General features: G+C 51.7%; 2 protein-coding genes across 4 annotated transcripts; one reads left to right on the forward strand and one right to left on the reverse strand.

The window, feature by feature from the left end:
* Positions 5182–12523, forward strand: GEMIN4 (gem nuclear organelle associated protein 4). Of its 2 annotated transcripts, none has more exons than XM_003131811.5 (2): positions 5182–5447; positions 7719–12523. In XM_003131811.5, exons 1-2 carry the CDS (start codon positions 5438–5440, stop codon positions 10886–10888), a joined length of 3180 nt encoding a protein of 1059 aa, XP_003131859.3. In that variant the 5' UTR covers positions 5182–5437; the 3' UTR covers positions 10889–12523. The 2 variants fall into 2 exon arrangements, with proteins under 2 accessions (XP_003131859.3, XP_020923186.1); XM_021067527.1 differs by lacking the exon at positions 5182–5447 and adding an exon at positions 5454–5783.
* On the reverse strand, positions 12347–21347 carry FAM57A (family with sequence similarity 57 member A). 2 transcript variants are annotated; one of them, XM_003131817.5, is made up of 5 exons: positions 20654–21347; positions 20131–20214; positions 15948–16152; positions 14475–14570; positions 12347–14030 (listed from the first exon to the last, which is right to left on the reverse strand). In XM_003131817.5, the coding sequence occupies exons 1-5, from the start codon at positions 20773–20775 to the stop codon at positions 13761–13763; spliced, it is 777 nt and encodes a 258-aa protein (XP_003131865.2). In that variant the 5' UTR covers positions 20776–21347; the 3' UTR covers positions 12347–13760. The 2 variants fall into 2 exon arrangements, with proteins under 2 accessions (XP_003131865.2, XP_020923190.1); XM_021067531.1 differs by lacking the exons at positions 12347–14030; positions 15948–16152 and having other exon boundaries at positions 14513–14570.

The raw sequence follows: 26403 nt of genomic DNA on the forward strand, positions 1-26403 counted from the left end.
CTAGGTCCTCAGGCTAAGGGTCCAATTGGAGCTACAGCTGCCAGCCTGTGCCGTAGCCACAGCAATGCCAGATCCAAGCCACATCTGTGACCTATACCACAGCTCATGGCAATGCCGGATCCTTAACCCACTGAGCGAGGCCAGGAATTGAACCTGCAACCTCACAATTCCTAGTCAGATTATTTTCTCCTGCTCCATGATGGGAACTAGTTAAGTAAGTAATTCTTTATGTTCATTTCTCCTGCTCCATGATGGGAACTAGTAAGTAAGTAATTCTTTATGTTCATTTCTAGTAATATGGTTCCCCTGAGAAAAACAACTGTACTTTTCCCAGTGTATTAGGCTGCTGGGATATGACCTTCTAAGTTTGTTACAGTAAAACAAGCAGTTTATGTAAGTACTAGACACACAATAGAGTCCTCTTTATCTGCTTCTCTTATATTGGAACATCCTGATTTTTTCTCTTAAATGTACAGCCATGCATGATAGAACTGAATGCTGTTCACCTCCTGGGACGTTTTACCTTTCTGACATCAGCCTCCTTTTATTTATCTCATTGCAGTCTTTCATATTTTGTCCATCCTAAAACCATTTACTGTGCCACTTTGGCCTTTTATAAAGCAACCAAAAAAATTAACTCTGCGGAGGGCTTTTAGTAATTTTAAACCAGTAGTTATGATTACTTTCCCACCTCTGGGGATAGTATGATCGACTACAAAATAGGGTTTAACAATGGTTTTGCCCAAGCTGGTATTTTTATTTATTTTTATTATTTATTTATTTGTTTGTTTATTTATTTATTTAGTCTTTTATCCTTTTAGGGCTGCACCCACAGCACATGGAGGTTCCCAGGCTAGGGGATCTAATCAGAATCATAGCTGCCCACCTCTGCCAGGGCCACAGCAACACAGGATCTGAGCCGTGCCTGCAATCTACACCACAGCTCCAGGCAGTGCTGGATCCCTAACCCACTGAGCAAGGCCAGGGATCGAACCTGCAACCTCATGGCTCCTAGTTGGATTCATTTCCAATGTGCCACAGTGGGAACTCCCCCAAGCTGTTGTTTTTAAACAGATGAGGTTCAAAAGTTCTTTGGTATCTCCAGAATTGTATTTTCAGAGAAGTCACTTGGCTTTTTGACTTGGGTTGTGGTCCTGGTCTTAGCATATTAAGTTTGAATATCTCTTGGGTTTAAACCCAGAGAGATTGAGAACAGCTATGTTGTAGGCATTCTAGGTTAGCCCGGAGAGTTAGTATGAAACCTGTATCTGCCTGGTGTCTTGGTGGAATTAGCAAAGCCATGGACATTCCATGTTCCTAAATGTGACTTTCTGCCCAGCTCACCTAACCCACAGTGTCATTGTGATGTAGGCGAGTTTTCAAGAGGGCTCCAACTTACCACTGAAATTTATGGTAAGAGTTAATGAAAAGTTTCAGTTCCGTCTAAGATTTCTTACCTTCACCCTTGGGAAATCTGTAGGAAATTTACTCCTTAAAGAGCAGTAAAGAAGTGCCCTTGCCTCAGACCTCTTTATAAGGTAATGGAGTCATTGGTTCAAAAATCAAAATAATACCGAGTTCCCTGGTGGCCTAATGGTTCAAGGATCCTGTGGTGTGGGTTCATCCCTGGCCTGGGATCTTCTGCACACCTTGGGTGTGGCCAGAAAAATCAAATCAGTATGAAAAGGTACTCACGGAAAAGTCTTGCTCCTACCTGCCCCATCAGTCCCATTCGCCCTGCCTTCTCCTCATTAGGCAAACAAATATATTCTTATTTTCTCCCTTCTTTGCCACAAAACTCAGCACACTGTGTACACTATGCTTTGCTTTTTTCTGTTTCTTTGTAATAATGCATTCTGCAGTTGCTGTTTACAGTCCTAATTGTGGTACCGTTTCACTTTATCTGGTTTCATAATGATTTGCAGAATGGTATGGCTATACTTACAGCTCCTCAATCAAAATCATATTTTGGAAAGAGTTGTTCTATCATTATTTTTAACATTCATTCGCATTTAATGTGAAATGTGGTCCTAAAAGCATCAAGATGTGTTCATGATATCTTCCAAAGGATGCCCAATGCTTATAAGGAAGAGTTTTTCAGCCACTGTGGTATCCTGAGTATACTTCATTCTTAAGTAATGTGTTTAAGTCTGTAGCAATTTCCTGCAAATACAGGAATGTAGGATCTTGAAGATATCTGGTGAAATTTGCTTTCTTTTATCCTCCGAATTCTTATTTATGGTTGTTTCTTTTTTTTTTTTTTTTTTGTCTTTTTAGGGCTGCGCCCATGGCATGTGGAAGTTACCAGGCTAGGGGTCACACTGGAGCTGCAGCTGCCGGCCTACACCCCAGCCCCAGCAACATCAGGTCCAAGCCATGTCTGCAACCTACACTGCAGCTCATGGCAATGCTGGATCCTTAAGCCACTGAGCAAGGCTAGGGATTGAACTAGGGTTCATTACCTCCGAGCCACTACTGGAATTCCTATGGTGGTTTCTTCTATTGCTTAATAGGTCTTGCATGAACTGGAGCTGACATGATGTCATGAGCTGTGAAAATAGTTTTTAATTGAGGAAAGTATTAGAAATTCTATGCCACAGCAGACAGTTTTCCCTGAAATGTCTTTAATAGTACCACGTAGCACTCCATATCCCAGTGCACCACTGTGCATTGATGCCTCTGTGGTGACGCTTGGAGGAGAAGCTGGGCCCTTGCACAGGTCAAGGGATGCACTGTGCTCCTAAAACAAACCCCATTTACACATGTGTACATACTGTCCCACAAACATCCCCAAGCAGAGACCACAGTTAGCTAAGGGAGTAGTCCTGTGAAGATTTTGATTGCATAGCTTTAAGTGAGTTTTAGAGGCTGGGATTTTGAAACCATCTGTTCCAGGGTTTCTCAACTGCTGTGTTGGGATGCATCAGTTCATCAATTACTTCACTAAAGTTTGGCTTCTCTCGGAGTTCCCACTGTGGCACAGTGAATTAAGGATCTGGTGTTGCCAGAGCTGTGAAGGCTGCAGCTCTGGCTTGGATTCTATCCCTGGCTCAGGAACGTCCATATGCCGAGGGTGCCACCAAAAAAAGAAAAAAAAATTGACTTCCCTCAAAACATTCATCTCATCAGGCCTGTGTTCAGTAGGGGCTTTGGGTAGTAGGATTTGACTTTAGCTTTTTGGAAGACAGAGCCCCTTTCCCCTCAGTAATGTTGGGTTAGTAGTGACTAGACAACCTCGGATGAGATAAGGGGCCTTAGCCTCCTCTCCTTCCTTCTCCGCCTCAACCCCAGAGGCTCAGCTTCTGAAGAATGGTCTCATGAGCATTTTCAAAGCACGATTCTCCCCCAGCTCCTCCGCTCCTGCCAAATATCTACACATGCTCTGAGAATAGAAAGGATGGGAGCTCCTTACTCAAAATCATACAGAAAGCCAGTTTGGATGGAACTGTCCCTAAAGGAAAGATATTCTTTTTCATTATTTTTTGTCTATTTTAGAGCCGGACCGGAGTCACATGGAAATTCCCAGGCTAGGGGTTGAATTAGAGCTACAGCTGCCAGCCTACATCACAGCCATAGCAACATGGGATCCGAGCTGTGTCTGCAGCCTACACCACAGCTCTCGGCAATGCTGGATCCTTAACCCACTGAGCGAGGCCAGGGATTGAACTTTCATCCTCACGGATCCTAGTCGGGCTCATTAACTACTGAGCCACAAAGGGAACTCCCAGGAGAGATAGATTCTTTTTTTTTTTTTTTTTTTTTTTTTGTCTTTTGTCCTTTTTGACCTGAGGCACATGGAGATTCCCAGACTAGGGGCCTAATCGGAGCTGCAGCTGCTGGCCCACACCAGAGCCACAGCAATGCCAGATCCAAGCTGCACCTGCGACCAACACCACAGCTCATGGCAGTGCTGGATCCTTAACCCATTGAGCAAGGCCAGGAGTCGAACCCGCAACCTCATAGTTCCTAGTCGGATTCATTTCTGCTGCACTGCTACACGAACTCCCAAGATAGATTCTTTTTATACATGTTGGATATCTCCCCAGGACTCTCATAGTCGCTTTGAATTCATCAGTTTTCCAGCAGCAGACAATCACTCATGCAGTTTAAGTGATTTATTGATGTCTCAGCTCTGGTTTGTTAGGGTTTCAGGACATTTCCCCCAGCAAGGTCTTTTAAGAAGCCCCATTCCCTACCAGAGGAACCATGCTACTTCATTCTGTGTGACACTCTGTCCTCCCTAACCGGCTTCGTTTTTCTTCAGTTCTTCCACTTTGGCAACATAGAGCCTCATGGCGTCCATCTTGGACATCCCTTTGTTCCCATTCCATGCCTCCCACTTGGCCTTGGCTTTCACATCAGTGGCTGAAGGGGCAGGGATGTTGCAGTCGCCCTGAGTGGCTTGTTTGTAGAAGCTGTACACCAGCAATTTCTCCTTATCACTCACTGGCCCCTTCAACTGCTTGATGGCAGCGCAGGCCATCTCAAACTCCACTTGGCACATTGGGAGAGCTGAGGCTGGGCCCCTCTGTCTTTTCTAGATGTTATCTGGCGCTGGAAGCTGTTGGATGGAAAGTTAGAAACACTTGAGGTTGGTGATTAAGTCTGAGAAGGAGGGAAAGGGAGAAAGGGAGACAGGGCAATGTGTGGGAAGAACATAGAATACTTGTTTCCTCAGTGGGAAATCAAATGTGTTTTCATAGATTGCAAATCAGGCCCTATTGAATTAGATCTGCCCAAGTATTTTGGCTCATTTTATAAGGAGGAGGTCAATTCATTGACGTTTCAAAGGCGTCTTTGATGCCAGAAAATGATGGAGCAGCTATTGCTGTCTGAAGGCGGACTGCTGAGGGGCCAGGGGGTTCTGAGAGAGACCCTCTGCGGAGGAGGAAGCCTTTCAGGGCATGGTGCGCCTGTGCAAGTTAGTGGGCGGCTTGGGGAGGGGCGTTCAGTGAGGGTGAGCCGTGTGCGACAGATCAGCGGATAACTGCATGCGGGAGAACGCGGGGCTACGATGTAACTAGCGGGTGGGACTCACTAGGGCCCAGGGAGAAGGAGCCTGAGAGCACAGACGCTTGGCGAGGCGGAGCCAGGACTGGGAGGGGCGGGCGCCTTGGGGGCGGGGCCTGGGGAGAGGAAGGGGCGGGGCTCGCCGTGGGGACGGAAGCGTGGGTACTTGCCTGTTGGCTGCGTCGAGGGCTGGGGCCGATAGGGGGCGCTGTGGGCCTGGCGGTCCCGACGCCGCGGACACGCTGAGCGACAGAGGTCGGCGGAGAAACCGCGTGGAACCCGAGCTGAGACTGAGGGCGGGGGCCGACACGCGGCCCATTGTCCCGCCCCCCGGCGCCTGCCATTGTGCTGTGACGCCTGCGCCGCCCTTGCTCCCGGGCGGGAGAGGGGTGGCTCGCGCCGCCGCCAGGCCGCCAGCATCGCCGCCATGGACCTAGGTGGGTGTTTGGCTCCCCTGTCCCGGGCCCGCGAGAGCCGCGTCCCCCAACCGGCGACCACGCAGTGCTGAGCGGGTCCTGGCTGAGGGAGACCTCCGGGTCAGGGAGGGGTTTGAGAGGGCGGGGGTGTCCCGGAGACCGGGGTCGGAGCGGCCGGGCTCCAGCCCCGGCCCCGCGGCGTCTCGGCCCGCCTCTTGCCGACTGCGGGCCAAGCGGATGTGAAGTTAGCGTTCCCGGGAGCGGACGGGTTCGGGCACGTGCTTAGGAAAAGGTCGGGCGAGGAGGATGCCCCGGGGGATCCCTGATGCCCCGGCGGTTTCATTTATTGGACGTTTAGTAAGTTCCTGAACAAGTTTCTTACGGTCTTGAGGTCTTCATAGATAAAACGTGGTGACGATATCGTATCCGCCTCAGAGAGTTTGGGGAAGTTTTCACCGAGGTCGCTTGTGTACAGTGTCCGGTCGGGTACCTGGCGCAGAGCTAGCGTTTTTCACACCGGCAGTTGTGGGGACCGTTTGTAGCAGCGGAGGTGGCTCGTGCATCTGGATTCCTCAGAGTCAAAGTCTGGGAGCGGGGAGCTAGTCTAAATCGGCGGCTCCTTGCCCTGCCCCCCCCCCCCCCAACCTGGACGTGCTTTTAAGGGCATTAGACCAGGAGACTTCTGGGAGAGCTGGGGTGAGGCTTTCCAAGATGTGCCGGTATTGGGCTGTAGAGAAGCGTTCAGGTCGCTGTCCCCAGCAGCGGGGGAGGGTAGAGTAGGAAGAGTTTGGAGCCCTGCAGCTGTGGTGATCTGTCCCAGCCCCACCGCTTTGTAGTTCCCGCATCCTGGGCAGCTTGTTTCAGTCCTAAATGTTTCCACCTCCAAAACAGGAACGGTCTTCAAAAGGTTGAAGATTAAAAGAGATCTTAACACACCAACTAGCACAGTGCCTGGTACCGAGTAAGCCCTTAATATTAACATAAGGAGTGGGTGATCACAAGCACCAGTTAACCTGTAGTGAAAAAACAGTTTGGGATTTGCCCAGCCATTCACTGCTTCTGAGACTTACTCCTTCAGGTAGCACATGTACTTACTGTCTCTTGAAAGTTGGTCTCAGGACCAAACATCTCAGCTGAGCAGATAATGCAGTAAAATTACATTGACAGTCAGAAGGGAGCATATTTCGGGTCCCTGGGAGAGCAGCCTGAGCCAGAAAGAAGGGCCAGCAACCCCCAGGGAGACCCCTCAGCAGCCTAACCCTCCCCCAGGTCTGCCTCGGGCACTGGGCCCCAGGGTGGATTCCTTCACGGGTAGGTCACCTAGGAGTGCTGCTCCCTTAAGCAGAGTCTCCTGGAATCGAGATTCTCTCTGCTGACTCCCGGCCTGTGAAAGTGGGGAAGATGTGTTCTTGGGGGCATGAAGGACTGAGGAAGGGGCACTAGGGAAGGGGAGAGGGGTCGGGGGTGAGCCGTATTCATGCTCTTGATTTCGTTTCGGGGCCAGAGAAGATATACTTGAGAGAGACCCATGTCCTTTGCTTTTTCTGAGCTGGAGGAGGCAAAGAAGAGAGACAATTCATCGGGTCCTGCCAACAGTGGAGAGGTTTGAGGGAACCAGTGTTTAGTGAGCCCTTAATCAGGCTCTTTGTAGCCAGAGTCTGATTGTAGCTGTGTCTTACTTGACCCTCAGCAGCCCTGGGAGATGAGATCAGAAGCCAGTAGTGCCCAGGGCTTGACTGGCATGTCCTCTTTGGTCTTCGCAGTCCTAATGTGAAGTTGGTATTATCCCCACGTAAGCAGAAGGGCAGCTCAGAGAAGTATTTTGTCCAAGATCATACCACTTTTAAATGGCTGAGCTAGGATTTAAACCCATGTCTAATTAAACATCCCAAGATGTCTTCCTTGCTAAGTTCTTCAAGGCTCACTGGAGGAAGGACTTTTTTTTTAAGGGCCCCACCTGAGGCATATGCAGATTCCCAGCCTAGGGGTAGCCGCCAGCCTACACCACAGCCACAGCAATGCTGGATCCTTAACCCACTGAGCAAGGCCAGGGATCGAACCCGAGTCCTCATGGATACTAGTCAGGTTCGTTAACCACTGAGCCATGGCGGGAGCCCCTGCAGTGGCTCTTTGACCCCTTCTTCCCCCTCTCCTACTGGTTTCATTTAAACCCCTTATCTCTAAGGCGAATCACGACAGCCCCCGATTAAGTGCCGTCTTTCCCTCTGACCTCTGCTTGCTGTTCTGAACATTTTTACCACATTCCGTCCTGTTCGGCTTGTGTCTGTGCAGGACCTTTGAATATCTGTGAAGAAATGACTATTCTGCACGGGGGCTTCTTGCTGGCCGAGCAGCTCTTCCACCCCAAAGCTCTGGCAGAACTGACCAAGTCTGACTGGGAGCACGTCGGGCGGCCCATCGTGGAGGCTCTGAGGGAGATCTCCGCGGCCACGGCGCACTCCCAGCCCCTCGCCTGGAAGAAGAAGGCCCTGATCATCATCTGGGCCAAGGTTCTTCAGCCCTACCCCGCCACCCCTTCCGACACCGAAGCTCGGTGGCAGGAGGACGTGTTCTTCTCCGTAGGCAACATGATCCCCGCCATCAATCACACGGTCCTTTTCGAGCTGCTCAAGTCCCTGGAAGCGTCCGGGCTCTTTATCCAGCTCCTGCTGGCCTTGCCCACCGCCGTCTGCCGCGCCGAACTGGAGCGCTTTTTGGAGCACATGGCTGTCGACACGTCTTCAAAGGACGTGGCCTTTTTCCTCGACGTCTGGTGGGAAATGATGAAGCACAAGGACGATCAGCAGGACCCCCTGCTCTCCCAGTTCCGGACAATGGCCCATAAGTACCTGTCCTCTTCGGATGAGTTCTCCCACCCTCCCAAGAGGTTTAAGTCGGACCCGGACGTGTGTCCTACCATGCCCCTGCTGGCCATGCTGCTCGCCGGGCTGAAGCAAATCCGAAGTCGGATCCTGTGTCCCGGGATGAAGTGCTGCACGCTGGCCAACCTGGCCGACATGCTGAGCGTGTTCGCGCTGGCGGAGGACGACCCCCAGGAAGTGTCGGCGACCGTGTATCTGGACAAACTGGCCACGGTGATCTCCGTGTGGAACTCGGACGCCCGGAACCCGTATCACCAGCAGGCGCTGGCGGAGAAGGTCAAGGAGGCCGAGCGGGACATCAGCCTCACCTCGCTGGCCAGGCTGCCCAGCGAGACGACGTTCGTGGGCTTCGAGTTCCTGCGCGGCCTGCTGCGGGACTGGGGGGAGGAGCTGCAGGCCATGCTGGGCAGCGGCCAGGGCACCAGCTACGACAGCTACCGGCTGTGTGACAGCCTGACGTCCTTCAGCCAGAACCTGAAGCTCTTCCTGGCCACCAGCAGCCTGTCCAAGGAGGAGAGGCAGGTGGGCTCCGAGCTGGCGGAGTGCGTGGGGGCCTTCCTGAAGAGCACGAACCGGGTGCTGGGGAAGAAGGGCTTCGAGAAGGACATCGCCGCCTCCATCGCCATGGCCATCATCGAGCAGAAGATGGACCGGCACATGGAAATGTGCTACATCTTCGCTTCCGAGAGGAAGTGGGCCTTCTCGGACGCGTGGCTGGCCTGCCTGGTGAACAACCGGGCTCTCTTCCGAGAGCCGGGCCTGGTTTTGAAGCTGCTGGAAACGGTGACGGACGTCAGCACGGCAGACGGGGCCGTCCCCGAGGCTCAGGTCAAGCAAGTGATCGCCCTGACCCTGGAGTGCTACGCGCACCTCTCGCTGCCGGACAAGAACAAAGTCCTCTCGGGCGTCCTGCTTTCCTGGGGGCGCAAGGGCCTCTCGGAGAAGCTGCTGGCTCACCTGGAGGGCTTTCAGGAGGACCTCAACACGACTTTCAACCAGCTGGCGCAGAGCGCCTCTGAGCAGGGCCTGGCCAAGGCCGTGGCTTCCGTGGCCCGCCTGGTGATTCTGCACCCGGAGGTCACGGTCAAGAAGCTGTGTGGCATGGCCGTGGTCAACCTCGGCACCCACAGGTTCCTGGCCCAGATCCTCACCGCCTTCCCCGCCCTCAGGTTCACGGAAGAGCAGGGTCCAGACCCCTCCCCCACCTTCGTGGTGTCCTGCCTCAAGGAAACCGTCTGGACGAAGTTCTCCACGCCCAGGGAAGAGAAGCAGTTTCTGGAGCTCCTGAGCTGCCTGGCGAGTCCCGCGAAGCCGCAGGGGATTCCAGTCGCGGCTCTCCTCGAGCCCGACGAGGTGCTGAAGGAGTTCGTGCTGCCTTTCCTGATGCTGGATGTCAGGGAGGTGGACCTGAGCCTGCGGATCCTCATCCAGACCCTCGAAGCGCACGCGTGCCTGGAGGACTACTGGCTGCAGACCTGCTCTCCGTTCCCGCTCATCGTCAGCCTCTGCCAGCTCCTGGATGGCTTCAGCAAGTACTGGCAGCTCCCCAGGGAGAAGCGGTGCCTCCCTCCGGACGGGAAGGACCTCGTGATCCACATCCTGGAGCTGCTCTGCGAGGTGGTCCTGGCCAACGCCGAGACCTTCTCCCCCGACACCTGGGTCAAGTCCCTGTCCTGGCTCCACCGGAAGCTGGAGCAGCTGGACTGGACGGTGGGCCTGCGACTGAAGGGCTTCTTTCAGGGCCACTTCAAGTGCGAGGTGCCAGCCACGCTCTTTGAGATCTGTAAGCTCTCCGAGGACGAGTGGACCTCCCAGGCCCACCCCGGGTACGGGCCGGGCACGGGCCTCCTTGCCTGGATGGAGAGCTGCTGCACCTCCAGCGGCATCTCGGAGCGGATGCTCGCCCTCTTGGTGGTCGACGTGGGCAACCCCGAGGAGGTCAGGCTGTTCAGCAAGGGCTTCCTGGTGGCCCTGGTGCAGGTCATGCCCTGGTGCAGCCCCCAGGAGTGGCAGTGCCTCAACCAGCTGACCAGGAGACTGTTGGAGAAGCAGCTCCTGCACGTCCCCTACAGCCTGGAGTACATTCAGTTCGTTCCGCTGCTCAACCTGAAGCCCTTTGCCCAGGAGCTCCAGCTCTCTGTACTCTTGCTGAGAGCTTTCCAGTTTCTCTGCAGCCAGAGTTGTCGGAACTGGCTTCCCCTGGAAGGCTGGAGCCACGTGGTCAGGCTCCTGTGTAACAGCCTGACCGGCCTTCTGGACTCAGTGAGGCTGATCCAGTCCGTTGGCCCTTGGGCCCAAGGACAAGAGCAGGACCTGAGCCAGGAAGCCCTCTTTTTTTACACGCAGGTGTTCTGCCATGTCCTGCACATCATGGCCATGCTCCACCAAGAGCTGTGCGAACCACTCTACGTTCTGGCCTTGGAGATCCTCACCTGCTACGAGACCCTGAGCAAGACCAACCCTTCCGTTAGCTCCTTGCTCCAGAAAGTCAACGAGCAGCGCTTCTTAAAGTCCATTGCCGAGAACATCACCCCTGAGGAGCGGCGCCAAACCCTGCTGCAGAAGATCAGCAGCTTCTGACCTCGGGGATCAGAAAATAGCTGGGCCTCACCCTGGCGGGGTCTGCAGGCCCTGAGCTGAGAAACGCAAACTTTCCAGGTACGTGACATTGTACAGAAGCCCAAAAATGTGACAGTAGCAGTGCAAAGAAAATAGTTTCTTAGGTATTTGTAACATACAAATTATAATAAAATGCTCTCTGGAGTTTCATCTTGCCTCTTCTTCCCCCCCCCACCGCCTTCCCCCACCCCGCCCTTTTAGGGCCACACCTGCTGTGGGACTACGCCACAGCCACAGCCACGCCAGATCCAAGTCACATTTGCAACCAACACCACAGCTTGCGGCAGCGCCCGGTTCTTTAACCCACGGAGCGAAGCCAGGGATCAAACCCGCATCGTCAGGGATGCCGTGTCGGGTTCCTACCCACTGAGCTGCAAAGGGAACGCCCATCTTTCCTCTTTTGAGCCTTTCTTATCAGTGGTCTGGGCTCGGCAACACACTCTGAACTCGGGCTCAGCCCGTCTTAAAGATCAGGTCAGGCCGGGAGGAACAGCATCGTAACTGGCCTCCACCCGAGAGTTTGGCAGGTAAGTCTAAAGGGGGAACCACCCAAGTGGCCCCATCACAAGGGCGGTGTTGTGTACTGGGACTCGTTGTAAGAGTCGTTTGAGGGCTCTTGGAAGGGGCAGCAACTACGGAAAGGACCCTCCTCTGCCCCCAGGCGGCCCTGTGATTGGTGTGTCTCCAGGGCCTGCAGCCTCTGTGAAAGGAGAGGGTTGGACCAAGAACATGAGATGTTGGGGGGCAGATCAATGACCTTCAGAAGATGCCCCACAGAGTTGACCGCCCCCCCCGTCATTCAGTGGATCCCCAAGGGCCTGTGCTGAAACTGCCTGGTAAACACAGCTGAGGCGTGTGTAGGGGACGGGTGTAATTATCTTCTGCCTCGGATGGGTTGTCACAGTTTAAAGAATGAGCAGGAGCAGGGATGGTGTGCAAAGATGCGTGAAAATGAGAATTTCACGTGCCCAGCATCTGTGACAGAGCTATGAGGACTGGCCGGCAAGGTGTCTACCTGGGAGGCCAGGAAGGACAGGAGGAGCCCCGTCCCGGTCAGATCCACGCCCCGGTCAGAGCGAGGGCCTGTGCACGTTTCCTCCCCCCCTGCAGTGGGCTGGCTCCACGGCCTCCCATTGGCTGTGCGCCCTCCGGACAGACTCCTAGTTGGGATTCACCTGGGAAGAGAAGGGCCTAAAGGTCCATGATTCCACTGGGCCTGAACTCTGGAACGCTGCCTCGTCTTCCCAGAACCAGAATTACAGGATCATGTTCAAGAGAGGTGTGAGTCAGGCCCTCCTGGAGGCTGGAAAGCGCTCACACATCCCCCGCCCCGGCAGCCGGCCCCCCTGCCGCTTAGATGAGAACTCAGGCCAGAAACGAGCAGACGGCAGCCATTCACGTTGGGTCACAGGATGGATCTTAGAGTTGGTATGGCTGTATTTCACAAACGAGAATGAGTTGGAAAATATTAGTGCAATTTAATCACCACAGGAGTGATTTATCAGGATACACTGATGGTAAACAAAACAGTAAAAAAAATTACAGCATTTTATGATTTTTAAATGGCACCCATTAAAGACTGAAATAGTCAAAATCGAAGACACTGTTACACATTCAGTACTTTAAAAGTTCACGAACAACAATGGATTAAGTAAAAGGCACTTTTAAAAACCTAGTTTTTTAACTACCTCTTGGGGAAAAACTTCATGGTAGCGGGTTCTAAACCCCATCCTTGTTAAGGGACATTTAGTGTTGGCACCAGAGTATCCTCTTTGCAAATGGCAGGTGAAGAAGTCCGTCCAAGGACAGGTTTCGGCCAGGGCTGTCTTGCGCTCTTGCCCTCCAGCCTCCTGGGGCCACGCGGTGGTAACTCAGATAGGAGCAGGCTTTGGACCACAGGCTCTGGCTTATCGGGAGGCAGTCTAGCTAAGATATCTCAGGGTTTGGGGTACAGAAGTCCTTTCTGCTTCATATGAGAAGGACAATGTCAAAGAGGGGGGTTACGCAGCAAATAGTGCAGTAGCTGTCACTTGCTGTTACCCTGGAGTTTTCACAAGAGCATCCTGCGTGTGTCGATCCGGTGAGAAGGCTTGAGGGACACACCAGAAAGGGAACGGTATCTGTGGCGTGTTTACAGCAAGCTCACAAGCTTGACTTTGGTCTTAACCGAGGCAGCGTGCGAAGGAGCTGACCTGTTGACCTTGCTACCTGCTCAGGTGCTTCAGGCTCCCATCCCTGCCTCCTTCCCCACCCCACCAGTGAGACTTCTGATTGGAAGTCGGTCGGCAGGAGGATTCAATGTTGGCACATGGATGAAAGGATGAGGCAGAGGGCCAGCAGGTTACCTAGTAAACAATAAAACCTACCTACCCACAACAGCTTCCCCAGGCCAGCCTCGCAAGGAATTATTTCAAGGACCAAGTCACTGCCTGCTTGTGCTGGCCCAGTCGATGTGGGACTGCCCTGAGTGGTTGGAAAGGTCTGGAGCCACCACCGTCAGGTGCCCAGCTATCACACCCCATGCTGCTGCCTCCCAGAGCCCTTGAGATAAGACCCAAGGAAGGGTCCTCAGCCTGGCATTAAAGCCACTTGACTGTCAGTGGAAGTCGGACAGGATCCAATAGTTGTTACTAAGAAAAAAAGTGCTTTTGCAAAAGGGGCAGGTTAGAACAGGGAGGTAATAAGAATATTCTTTAGAAAAACCCAGATCCATCTGCTTGTCAATACCCAAAAGGCTGAGGTCCCCCAGGGCACCGTTTGGAATGTGGTCCGTGGCATACTGAGTGGATGGAGGCAGCTGTGTGCGGAGGCGCCCACCCTGCCTGACTCACAGCTAACCATCCTTTTTGGCCGAGGGAGCACTGAAGAGCCGGGCTGCCTTCTTGCACAGCAGAGAGAACCAGTAGATCTGGGGAGCGACCAGGAAGGCGTTGGCCACGTTGCAGTAGAAGGGAATCCTGGACGGCACTTGGAGCAGGCTCAGCCCCTGCTGCTGCCCGTAGGACCAGTACATGAAGGGGAAAAGGAGGATCCGACAGAAGAAGAAGGTGGTCAGCGTGAGGATTCCGTTCACCTTGTACAGCAGCGTGTGCTGCTGCTTTAGCTGCAAAAGAGGGACCGAGAGTGCAGGGTCACCTTCAAGGACTCACTGGCCTGAATCCCACAACGTCAAGGCCGAGCGCCCACGATTCCAACCCTTGCGGAAAAGGTAATTGAGCCCTGCGGTATTTCTCTACGCATAGAGCCTCGTATTTTTTCCAGGAGTGATGTTAAATGTCACCTAAGCCACCCGGCCGAGTACAGGAACGATGGATGCGGGAGAGTCTGTGGCCAGGAAAGATACAAATAAAGAACGGGGTCAAGTTTGAATCAGACACACAGTTTTATCCCCATTGGCTCAGAGGACCAACGGACCTTCAAGTCTGTTCAAGGGTCTCCTGCCCCACTAGTCACAGCACTAAGGGGATTTCTCCAGACCCCACAATCTACCAGGGAGAAGCAGAGCCCGTTCCCGTGGCGCTGCTGCCGCCCCTTCATTCATACGTGCCTGAATCAGAACCCTGCCCAGCGACACGAATGGAGTGCTCAGTTCTGCTGTGAAGATGCAGCCGACAAAGAAGTCCCCCAGCTCTCCCCTGAGCCTCTGCAGATGAAAAGGGGAGAATGGGGAACAAGGAGTAGAAGTTAAGGAATCACTGGAAGAAAGATCCTAGCGAGGGCTAATGAGAGGGATACCCTGGGTGCCACGGAGGAAAGGGGAAGGGAAGTGGGCCAGCGCAGTGCAGTTCCCACTCTGCGGCCCCCGTAGCAACAGCGCTCAAATCCCCAGGGTCCGGAGGCCACTGCACGTCGCTGACTGCATTACACACCCAACTTTCTCTGAATCTCAGTGTCCACCTGCAGCCCACCCTTGGCTATCCAACTTAGTCATGCCAGGTGCACTCGGGCAGTTCAGTTCCACAAAACATGTGCCAGGCCCTGTGCTAGATGTTAGGGTCCCAACACAAGAGAGACTTGTTAAAGAAAGCAACACACTCTGCCTCTCCTTTCACGAAAGCAGAATCGCATAGCCGCTCTGTGTCTTAGTACTGCTGAATGGGGAAATTTTTTTTTTCTTTTTTTTTTTTTGCTTCTTAGGGCCACACACATGACATATGGAGGTGCCCAGGCTAGGGGTCCAATTGGAACCACAGCTGCTGGCCTACACCCACAGCCACAGCAACATCAGATCCGAGCTGCATCCACGACCTACACCACAGCTCATGGCAACTCTGGATCCTTAACCCGCTGAGCGAAACCAGGGATCGAACCCTCAACCTCACGATTCCTAGTCAGATTTGTTTCCACTGTGCCACAATGGGAATTCCATAGTAAGCAAATTCTTAGAGCCCCAGATTCTTCATCTATGGTGTAGGGCGAACAATTTCTACTTATTAGTTCTAATAATTTCTAATGATTACTAGAAAGCTATGAGTTTTTAAATCAAGTGTCTGTCACCTGGTCGGGACTCGGCAATCACTAGTTTCCCCTCAGCATTCCCATTTCTCTACCGTGTTGGGTGGGTTTTCTATGGGAAAAAATGGATCTGGGGAGGAATTGTGAGGTTATTTGAGTCTGTGCTTTTCTGACATCAAAATAATGCATCCGGCCCTCTGGGCACTATTAGAGCAAATAACCAGTGGACTGGGCTACTCTCATTTCTTTAAAATGATTTTTATGTTGTTTAGTATTTTATATTGTTTTTATACTGTACGAATGAAAGGCAGAGCCTTTGACAAATGCTAGGGAATCACCAGGCTGGAAGTTGCTGGGGAAGAGGGCCACAGACATTTCAGATGTGACCCCTTTTCCCACGCAGAGCCTGGGGGATTCACTGGGGAAGCGGTGGCCTGAGGGGAGCAGGTGCCAGAGGAAAGGGAGGACAAGGGGCGACGTGACTCCTGGGCAAGGGTCGGGATACTGGATTACACAGGGGACGCCAGGGAGCAAGCTCGCGGTGGCCATCCCGGGAGGCCATTACCTGTGCAACCGGCACCAGGACACACAGAATGACCACGTGGTGCGTGATCATGAGGCGGTTTTTACTTAGGAAGTTTCGGAAAATGGTGAGGGGCTGTCTGCTGCTCTGGTCCCCGGCTCGGTACCATTCACAGAGGTACATGGCGTAGGAGTCGTAGACCATGTAGGGAATCAAAAACCAGACGTATTCGCGGGCCAGCCAGTGCCTGCAAGAGAGCATACGGACGGTCCATGCGGTAAACGTGGGCATCGATTGCGAAGGCTCCCAGCCAGCCGCTTCTTAAATCCATCTGCCTCAGCTTTGTACTCAGTCAGCTGTTTTTACTCCACCTGCTCTACAGTGAAGATGCTGACACTGACCAGCGGGGAGAGTGAACGATCTTCTCCAAATCGCAGGGCAGACACCTAAGCGTCAAAGGCAGAAAGCAAGAACCCACTCTGCAGCACGTGTGTCCGCCACTTGCTGCCACTGCTTGCCTGGCCTAGCTACTCATTCGTAATGGGTTTTCCGGTGTTCTGTGATCGAAGCTGACTTTGATACAGATATCTCTACCAGTGATTCAACAGCCCCGCCAAGAAACTGGTTTGGAAGGTGGCCCAAATGCAGTATTTCCAGTTTAACTTCACTGTCTTACTCAATAGTTGGGAGTTTCCTCTAGCATCCATTTGCAACCCCACTTGGAGGTGTTTCTGGAGAGCCGCCCTGGCCATTTTCGTGAAAATTCTGTAGCTAAACCCAATTTCATTCCTTAAGAAAAATTTGTCTGGCCGCGAGCCCAGAGCGCAAGGATTGTCTTATAGCCATCAGATACCAAGAGAGAAGCTAGGACGAAAGACAGTGTTCCCTTCGAGTTGTCCAGAGGGATCAAATCAATATGTGCTGAGTCAAAATGATAGTTTAATCACTGTCCTGGAGCAGTATAGAAGGGCGGTCTCTATAATATCCAAAATTGTGTCCCCCAAATAAAGGATCATTCCATAGAAGCTATATGTGGAAAAAAAAAAAATCTAAGTTGAAATTATGTACTGGCCCAGGAACATAAGGTTCCCTGAGTCAGGCACGTTTTCCTGAGCACCATGTAATATTAGGCAGAAGCAACAGTTTCGTTTTGTGATTTTCAAACTGCACGACCATCAGAATCACCTGCAGCAAGCTTGTTAATGGCTCCACACCCCAGAGACTACAAATGGTGTGCCAGGGGCCTCCCGCCTGTAGTTGTACCTTTGTGTCAGGTGCTCTCACCTAAGGAGCCAGGTCACTGAGCTTCCACACGAGGAGTATGTGGAGGGTGCCACACATGTCTGTTCCTGAATGATTCCACACTTAGCACAGCATAACTAAGTCATGAATAAACAATGAAATCCACAACCAAGTAACGGCATACTCAATGTACATGCAGACAAATTAGCCGTGTTCCACAGAGGCAAAAAGGGGGGGGGGGGCAGTTTTTATTCTGCTGCCTGTCTGTGGTATCCTTTGCTTTCTTGAAGCAATTCCAAGTGAAATAACTACAAAGAGCTACTAAAAGCTCAACTGAAACATAACTGACCTCTCCCCTTGAGTGGTGCCTTGGGTTTTAAAATTTTGCGCATAGTTTCAACAAGATGTGAAATGGTGGCTGAAATGGTTGAATTCCCTGAAGACCATATGAGCAAGCGTTTTGGATTATAATTTTAGCTACCACTTGCCTAGACTTTAGCTTTGTTTATAAAATGAAGATAATCCTGGGAGTTCCTCTCGTGGTGCAGTGGAAACGAATCTGACTAGGAACCATGAGGTTGCGGGTTCGATCCCTGGCCTCGCACAGTGGGTTAAGGATCCGGTGTTGCTGAGAACTGTGGTGTAAGTCGCAGACATGGCTCGGATCTGGCATTGCTGTGGCTGTGGCATAGGCTGGAGGCCAGATCAGAACTCTGGTCTGGGAACCTCCATGTGCCATGGGTGTGGCCCTAAAAAAAAAAAAAAAGATAATCCTTGTCTTAATTCCCTGACAAAGGTAATATGAAGATAAGAAAACTAAAAGTGTGAAAGTCTTTTTAAATGTAAAAAGTACTACCTAATTTAAGTGCTTACATTGAGAAATTGCCTAGAGCTATGACTCTCAGCCCTTTCAGGGATCTGAATCTAAGAAGCTGATGAAATCCTTGGCCCCAGACAACATTCTGCATATAATTTGGGGGGATTAATAGATACCCCCTCCTATCTACAGACATTCTATTTGAAGGCACAAAATGAAAAGATACATAATAGAAAAATATTTGGAGTACAAAATATGAACCCCCCAGGGCCTTGTTTTTCAGCCAGTCCAGGTGCCTTTAGGGCATCCTTGAGCATCCAGGTAAGGAGAGGGCACAGAAAGTGGTGCCTGGCTCCCATTTTGCAAGCAGAGATTCGAAGGCATAAAGATACACAAAAGGAGGACCCTGAAAGCCAAACTCAGATTTGCTAGCATGCTCACGCCACCAAGTCACACAGCTTCGAGGGGAGAACACAACAGTGCTACAGAACTGAAAGTTAAGTGCCCAGATCCATTTTCCCAAAATGTCTAGCGGCTGCCTGCTGCTTGCCCTGAAGTCAGCTCCTGCTAGTCCTCTGGGGCTGCGTTTGTCCTTGTTTACTCTCTGCAAAGGAGGCTGGTTTCAAGTTTGACAAACTGGGGGCAGTGAGGAAGGCTGCTACATAGTCCAAAAGTGCTCAATTAAAGTAAAAATTGGGGGAGTTCCCGTCGTGGCTCAGTGGTTAACGAATCCGACTAGGAACCATGAGGTTGTGGGCCAAGGATTCGGCGTTGCCGTGAGCTGCGGTGTAGGTCGCAGACATGGCTCAGATCTGGCATTGCTGTGGCTCTGGCATAGGCTGGCAGCAACAGCTCCAATTGACCCCTAGCCTGGGAACCTCCATATGCCGTGGGTGCGGCCCTGAAAAGACAAAAGACACACAAAAAATTTAACTGGCGTTCCCGTTGTGGCGAAGCAGAGATGAACCTGACTAGTATCCATGAGGACGCAGGTACCATCTCTGGCCTTGCTTAATGGGTTAAGGATCCAGCGTTGCCGTGAGCTGTGGTGTAGGTCACAGACATGGATCAGAACTGGTGTTGCTGTGGCTGTGGTGTAGGCTGGCAGCTGTAGCTCTGATTCGATCGGTAGCCTGGGAAATTCATATGCCCCACAGGTACAGCCCTACAAAAGCAAAAAAATAAAAATAAAAATTGAACCCAGCCAAGCAAAGGCTGTTAGCCCTTGGTGTATGCAGTCAAAGTCACTTAACCTGTCTTCTTTCGGCATCTACAATTCATCACCAATAGCTGGCTTGTCTAAAAAGGAGCAAATGAAGAGAAGCAGGACAGTGCTGATGGCAAGATTAATCCCAAGTAAGAGGCAGGCACCAAATTTGTGGACCACAGTGAGAGAGACGCCCCACTCAGGCTCCCCTCCCATTCCAGTCTCAAAAGGTGAGAAGCAGGACACTTTGCTGAGTCAACAGGAGAAGGGGGATCACTCGACTGAGGGACAAAGGGGATTCTAGGAAACGGAAGAAAAGGGTGGCTTTCAAGTGAGGAGGGCGCACCGTTCGTTGCTCAGGTTTATATGCTATACAAAGCAGACCAGTCCCATCTTCGTGATGTGTTTCCCTGGATGTGTGTTTTCTGTCCTGCCTCTGGACTATGCTCTAACCCACAAGTGTGTTTTCTGAGAGCTCCAGAAAACTCTTCATTGCCTTTAGCCATGAGGAAAGACAAGAAGAAAGGGGTGGTGGATTTGTTCCTTTCCAACCACACTGGACATATCTTGGCCAATGAATGCTTCAGAACACTGAGATCTTATACCAGGGAGATCATTTAAAAGAACCAGAAGTCATAACAATTCACCCTTGAATAATAATTATCTACTGCACAAAGAACTTGGATCAATGAACCACAACACCCTATATACACCACCTTAAATCAGACTTGGACTCTTGTCATTCTCAGGCATCTCTTCTGTTTAGTTTCTCCTGAGCGGGCAATGCTGAAGGAGAGGAGGAGGGAACTAACTATGGTGCCCAAGTTCCACCCACTAATCAGCTATCCGAGGACCTATGCTGGTAAAGAACTAGTGCCTGTGAGCCACCTAAAGGTGGAAACTTGGAAAAAAGTTCAGCGCTGTGATTCGAACAGCTTTCACCCGGCATCGGATGTTACCTGTCGGTGACCACGTTGCTACAGGAGCGGATGATGATGATCCCAGACCCGGTGGCCAACACAGCCTGCACCGAAGAAACCAGCCTAATGTGCGGCAGAAAAGGAAAAAAGGGGTGTGGGGCGGGGCGCGCTCAGTCCAGTCCTGTGGACCGCGTTAAGCCAGAACTCTTCAACCTGACTCTCCCCGAGGCTGTCAGGGCACCGCGGAGAACGGCAGGGCCGCCGCCGCGCTCCTGATCCCCAAAGCAGCTGGCAGATGTCGGAAGCCGGGAGACATCCGCGCGATGCTCAGCAGCGCCGGCAGCCCCCCACCCTCCAGCCTCCTCCTCGTCCTCCTCCCTCCCTCCCTCCGGGGCAGGACGCACAGGGTCTTCGGAGCGCTGCGGACGGCGCCGCAGAGGGGGCGAGAACCCAGGAGGCAGCCCCCTCGCTTCCTGTCGCCCCCCTTTTCCGCCCTGGGCTCGGCGCCGGGCGGGAGCAGCGGGGGCGGGCAGCCGGGCGGCGGCGCGGCCTCGCCGGGTACCTGGTGCTGATCATCACGCAGTCGTTGTAGGTCCAGGCGGGCCGCGCGCGCCGAAGCCCCCAGGTGCAGAGCCCGAAGAGCCCCGGGAAGAAGAGCGAGCCCCAGGCCAGCGGCAGCAGCATGGGTGCTCGGGCACGGCCGCCTCGCTCGGCTCCCTCGGCGTGGCTCGGTCGGCTCCGCGCGCGCGGATCCCGGACTGGCGCGGCCCGCCCGCCCCTATTTCTATCCTCCGCCCTCCGCCCCCGCCTCGGCCCCGGCCCGCCGCGACTCCGGCCGCCGCCGGGCGCTGGCCCCGAGCCCGCGGCGCCACTCTCCTCGTGACCAGGCCGCGGACCGCGATAGGCGCGGGCCGGCCGGGCGGGGCGGGGTCTCGCCGCCGCCGCCCCTGGGCCGGGAGGCTTCCCCGGGTTCCCCGGCCAGCCGGCCCGCGAGCGGGCTGCGGCGGGAGCTGCTGCCCGCCGGGCCCCGGGTGCGCGGATGCTGCGCCCCCGACCAGCGGCGCGCGAGTGGCCGTCGCCCGCCAGAGGCCGCAGAGGCTGCGCCGAGGCTCTCGGGGCTTCTGTTCCGTCACCGCAGACGCCTCCCCCTCCGTCGGGGACCCGCCTGGCAGACGCACTGCCCCGCTCCTGCCCACGGTCCTCCTCGCCTCCCCTGCCCCGGGCGAGGCGGGCGGGGTGCGGGAGGCCGGAGAAACCAGGTAGGAAAGGCACCGGGTCCAGACCCCCGACCACAGGGTGGGGCGCGCCGGCGGGGCAGGGGCAGGGGCGCGGCCCGGCGGGGGGCATCTCCGCGGGCAGGAGGCAGAGGGCGAGCGGGCTTGCGACCACCTGCCGGCCTGGCTTGTCTGTGAAGCACCCTTGCTTCCAAATGAGAGTCTTAAAAGAAGTGGGCTCTCCACCGGCCAAAGACGGCGTTCCCACGTGCCGCCAACTGCTGGAATTTGTCCAGAGGAGCAGCGCTCCCAAAAACACGAAATCTGGCTGCGGTTCCTCTTTCAAACCACCCATTGAGGTGGACTATCACGGCTTCAGACTTCCCGTGTTACCGTGGTACTGGCCCTTAGCTTTGGGTCAAGATGCTGTCCAGCCTTGGGGACTGTTTTGTTGTTGTTGTCGTTCTTATATAAAAGTTCCTGGGCCAGATGCCCTGAATTTGAATAGATTGGGATCGCATCATTTTCACTGAGCGCCAAACACAGAGCACCAGTATATTAACTTCAGTATTACTGGCTTCTCTCCCTTGGGACTTGCCAGGGTTTTACCTTGGTCTTTATCTTCTTCAGGGCACAAATGTGGGGGGAAGACAGTTCATTTATGTCTACTTCAATTGAAAGGTACTCTGGATCTCTTCAAATCACTGCTCCGCAAAGTGCTGAGCAAAGACCCTAAGAAGACTTTGGACCCTTGGGCTTGGCCTCCCCGGGCCACTGTTTCCTCATTTGTGAGGTGACAAGCTCGCTTAGGTTCTTCCAGCTCAAAATTCTTAAGATTCTATAAGGTAACAGATAATTTCTGTTAGATGCCAATTAAATTTCTTCAACATGGCAAAAGCAGATATCAACACGGCTTATGTTGTTAAGGTGAGGGGTTTAGCCAAGCAGAAAAACCCGAAGAAAAGTCTGATATTTCTTCCACTTAGGGCAACATCTCTAATTCCCAAATTCACTGCTAACACACTTGGTGAAATGAGCAAGGCATTTTAATTTGGTAGCAGGTTTCTGTATGCTCACATTCACATGTGGATAAAGGACCGCTATCTCTAAACCTTCCATTCTCTCCAGAAGAACAGACCCTTTGGCATTCCAATTTCTATCATTCCCCCCCACCCCCCATGTATCCCAGTGACTTCCAGCTCCAGCTTTTCCATAGAGGACAAGTGGTTGCAAGACCTCGCTGCCTTCTTTCATTAAAGGGATCATCAGCATGCAGCAAGCACACCAGCACTTTTGAGTGATGGGAATCCACCTATTCCCTGTGCAAGAAGTCGTTTGTACAGCTCTTAAGGAGTCTAAGAAATGAAAACAGCAGATGTTTCACACATAGAAAATAGCCGGTGAAATCAGTTTCCAACACCATGCTTGTGAGGTCATCAAAATGTTTTGGCTGAATCATCAGAAGGAAAACAAGCATAAACATGAGCCTTGGCTTTTCAAGTGATCAAGCCCCTGTGGGCAAATGATAAAGTCAAATAAAAAGCACCAGGCTTTTTTCTTTTCTTTTTTTTCTTTTTTTTTTTGCCTTTTCCACAGCATATGGAAGTTCCCAGGCAAGGGGTCTAATTGGAGCTGTAGCCACCCGGCCTACCCCAGAGCCACAGCAACGCGGGATCCGAGCCTCGTCTTCAACCCACACCACAGCTCACGGCAACGCCGGATCCTTGACCCGCTGAGCAAGGCCAGGTATCAAACCCGCCACCTCATGGTTCCTAGTCGGATTCATTAACCGCTGAGCCACGACGGGAACTCCAGCATCAGGCTTTTTTCTTTTTACACAAACTTCTACTCACCCTTTAAAAGTCTTGACTCCAAATGTTTCCTCCTCCAGGAAGTTTGTATTTACCTGTCTCACCAGGTAGATTTGTGTGTTCCCTAAACTGCCTTCGAATTTGAGTAGTGAGTGTGCACTTTCTTGGAAACAGGACCATGAGTTTTCATTTTGTTTCCTAAGTTAGGCCTGGCATATTGCATGTGCTCAAGAAATGTTTGATTTTTTTTTTTTTTTTTTTTTTTTTTGCTTTTTCTTAGGGCCACACCCGTGGCACATTTAAGTTCCCAGGCTAGGGTCGAATGAGAGCTGCAGCTGCTGGCCTGCACCACAGCCACAGCGACTCGGGACCCAAACCATGTCTGCAGCCTACACCACAGCTCACAGCAAAGCTGGATCCTTAACCCACTGAGCAAGGCCAGGGATCAAACCAGCATCCTCATGGATACCAGGTGGGTTCGTTCCTGTTGAGCCACAACGGGAACGCTGATAGGTCTTAAAGCTAAGGCTTATAGTGCTGTGTGCCAAGTACTATATCCAGCATTTTACATGCTTTAGCTCATTGGCTCCTCATGAAAAAGCTGTTATCCTCACTCTCTGACTGTGTGTGTGTGTGTGTGTCTGTCTGTAAAATGGGACCCAAAGCAACTAAAGTATTGTCCAAGGTTACACTGCTGGTAGCAGAGTCAGGATATGAATCCAGTACTTTCTGGTCGTCAAGGTCAATGTGCTTAATGACTATTCTGCCTTCAAATTTGATAATCGAAGAGAGAGTCCATGATTCTTTTTTGCACTGTGGTTTCTGATTAATAACCACTGTTCCTAATTGCTCACAAATATAAATGTGTGGGGTGGAGTTTATGGGCTCTGATATTGCTATTATTAACACTGTTTTATATCTATATATAATTTTACAATTTTTCACAGCACCTTCCTGTATATTATCTCATTTGATTCTCAGAATGACTTGGGTAGATGAACGTATTATTTTCATTTTATAGATGAAGCAACTTAGGTGCAAATGGTAAACTGAATTGCCACCCGGAGAAGTGGCAAGTCTCAAATTAGAACCCGGGACTCCTGATTCATGTTTCCAGGGTGATTGCAATTACTTCATGCTGTAGGGTTGGGATTTAAGGAGGTTTTAATTATGCTTCCTTGGTGAGTTTCAGGAATGAAGTTTGGGTTCCTAGGTGTTAAGCCTCATTTATCAAATCAGAGTCACACCCCTTAAAGGGGAATTAAGGAAGCTCCCAGCTTGGGAGGGCCCTGTGGGATTTCTCAGAGGTTTCTTCTGCCACTGAGGTTTTTTGGTCCCCATCTTGCTTTTCAGTCCCATCTCTCCCACTACTTAGATGCCAGTCTGGATACCACTGGGGACAGGATACACGACCCTCCCCATGTCTGCCTTCCGGTTTCTGCAGCCTTAAATTGAAAATACCGTATTTAGGGATCCCATTATGGCTTATGGGTATGAACCCGACTAGTATCCATGAGGACGCGGGTTCGATCCCTGGCCTCAGTCAGTGGGTTAAGGATCAGGCGTTGCCGTGAGCCTTGGTGTAGGTCACAGACGCGGCTGAGATCTGGCGTTGCTGTGGCTGTGGTGTAGGCCGGCTGCTGCAGCTCTGAATCAACCCTTAGCCTGGGAACCTCCATATGCTGCCAGGTTCAGCCCTAAAAAGACAAAAAAATGAAACATAAGGAACAAAAACACCACGTGATCAATAGGGCCTTTACCTGGTATTTGCATACATGTTTCCCCTCCAGACGGAATGCTCCTGATGGGCAGATGGGCCCCTTCTATCCAGGAAGCAGCCACGGCCTCCAGCACTGGAGTTTGGATTAGAGGACCCGGGCGCCAATTCTGGTTCTGCTCCTCAGAAGCTGTGTGATGAGCAGACAACGACTTACCCTCCCCTGTGAAATGGGGGTTCTTTGACCTACCTCACAGGGTAGCTGTGAGAATTAGGTGAGATCTTTTCTTTTTTTTCCTTTCTCTGTCTGCGCCTGTGGCAGGTGGCAGTTCCTGGGCCAGGGATCGAACGGACGCCACAGCAGAACCCTGGGCCGCTGCAGTGACAGCGCTGGATTCTTAACCCACTGAGCCACAGAGGAACGCCGAGATCTTTTCAAAAATAACAAACTATGTGCAGGGCAGAGGCCAGGGATTGTTGTTCTAGGTTTCCCTGTAGCACAGGGACTTGTTGTTCGGCTTCTCAATAAAAATCTATTGGACTGAAGATGCCCTGGGCCTGGCCTTAGCCGGATTCCAGGCTGCAACTTCCTCACTTTGATCCTGGCCTCTTTGCAAAGCAAACTCTGAGTCTGAGAAGCACGGTCACACCCCTAGCACATGGCTTCTGCAAACAGTGACCACAGCTGCACAGCACAGGGAAGTCATTGCTTTTGTACACAGTGATAATGACCCCTGTCAATAAAAACCATAATTTACACAAAGAGCTGATTATATAATGCTTGCCTTTGTGTATTGCTCTATGTTTTTCAATGTCCTCTCATATATGTGTTTCCTTAGCTATAAATGCAAAAATTTGCTTGTTTGCCAATGGCCGCACCTAACTAAAAGTAGAGTGAGCGCTAAACTCAAGCTTAAGAAAATATTCAAGGACGTTGAACCATTAAGGAAATTACCTTTGAAATGATTTTAGTACCAGCAAGCTGTGAACAAATTCAGCTGCCGTCCTAAACTGTTAGTGTCTTCGTGTCTCAAACGCAGTTCCATAAAAGGTTTATTTTGCTCACTCTGCTTAACTAAACTCAGATGATATCTTTTTTCTCTCTCTCTCTCTTTTTTTTTTTTTTTTTTGGTTTCTGGTCATAAAAGTGATATTTTAAAAAGTAAAACACTCTCTGTATGGAAAATAATATATCAGATTATTAACATTTTAGTAGAATTCTTCTCAGTCTTCTTTGTATGCATCAATTATGTATTTTATTGAGCTCATGATCATAAGCATTTTCAATGTTAAAATTTTCACAAACCTCATTTTTAATAAGTCAAAAGTGATTTGGTATTTAATTAGTGTGGATTATCTTTCAAAGTAGGTTTTCACTGTTTTTTGTTTGTTTGTTTTATGTTTTGGCCTCCCCGAGGCATATGGAGTTCCTGGGCCAGGAAACAGATCCGAGTCACAGGTTTTTGTGTGTGTTTTGGGGGGGCTGCACCTGAGGCATATGGAAGTTTACGCCACAGCCACAGCAATGCCAGATCTGAGCCCTGTCTGCAAGCTACACCACAGCTTATGG

Source organism: Sus scrofa, chromosome 12 (genome assembly GCF_000003025.6).
Source record: "Sus scrofa isolate TJ Tabasco breed Duroc chromosome 12, Sscrofa11.1, whole genome shotgun sequence".
Taxonomy (NCBI): Eukaryota; Metazoa; Chordata; class Mammalia; order Artiodactyla; family Suidae; genus Sus; species Sus scrofa.

Coding starts and splice junctions, on each gene's coding strand:
- FAM57A (XM_003131817.5), bottom strand. CDS start 20,775: ATGCTGCTGCCGCTGGCCTGGGGCTCGCTCTTCTTCCCGGGGCTCTTC. Junction 16,153..20,130: donor AGCAACGTGGTCACCGACAG/GTAACATCCGAT, acceptor GCTCTCTTGCAG/GCACTGGCTGGCCCGCGAAT. Junction 14,031..14,474: donor TGGGCAGGGTTCTGATTCAG/GCACGTATGAAT, acceptor CCTCTTTTGCAG/CTAAAGCAGCAGCACACGCT.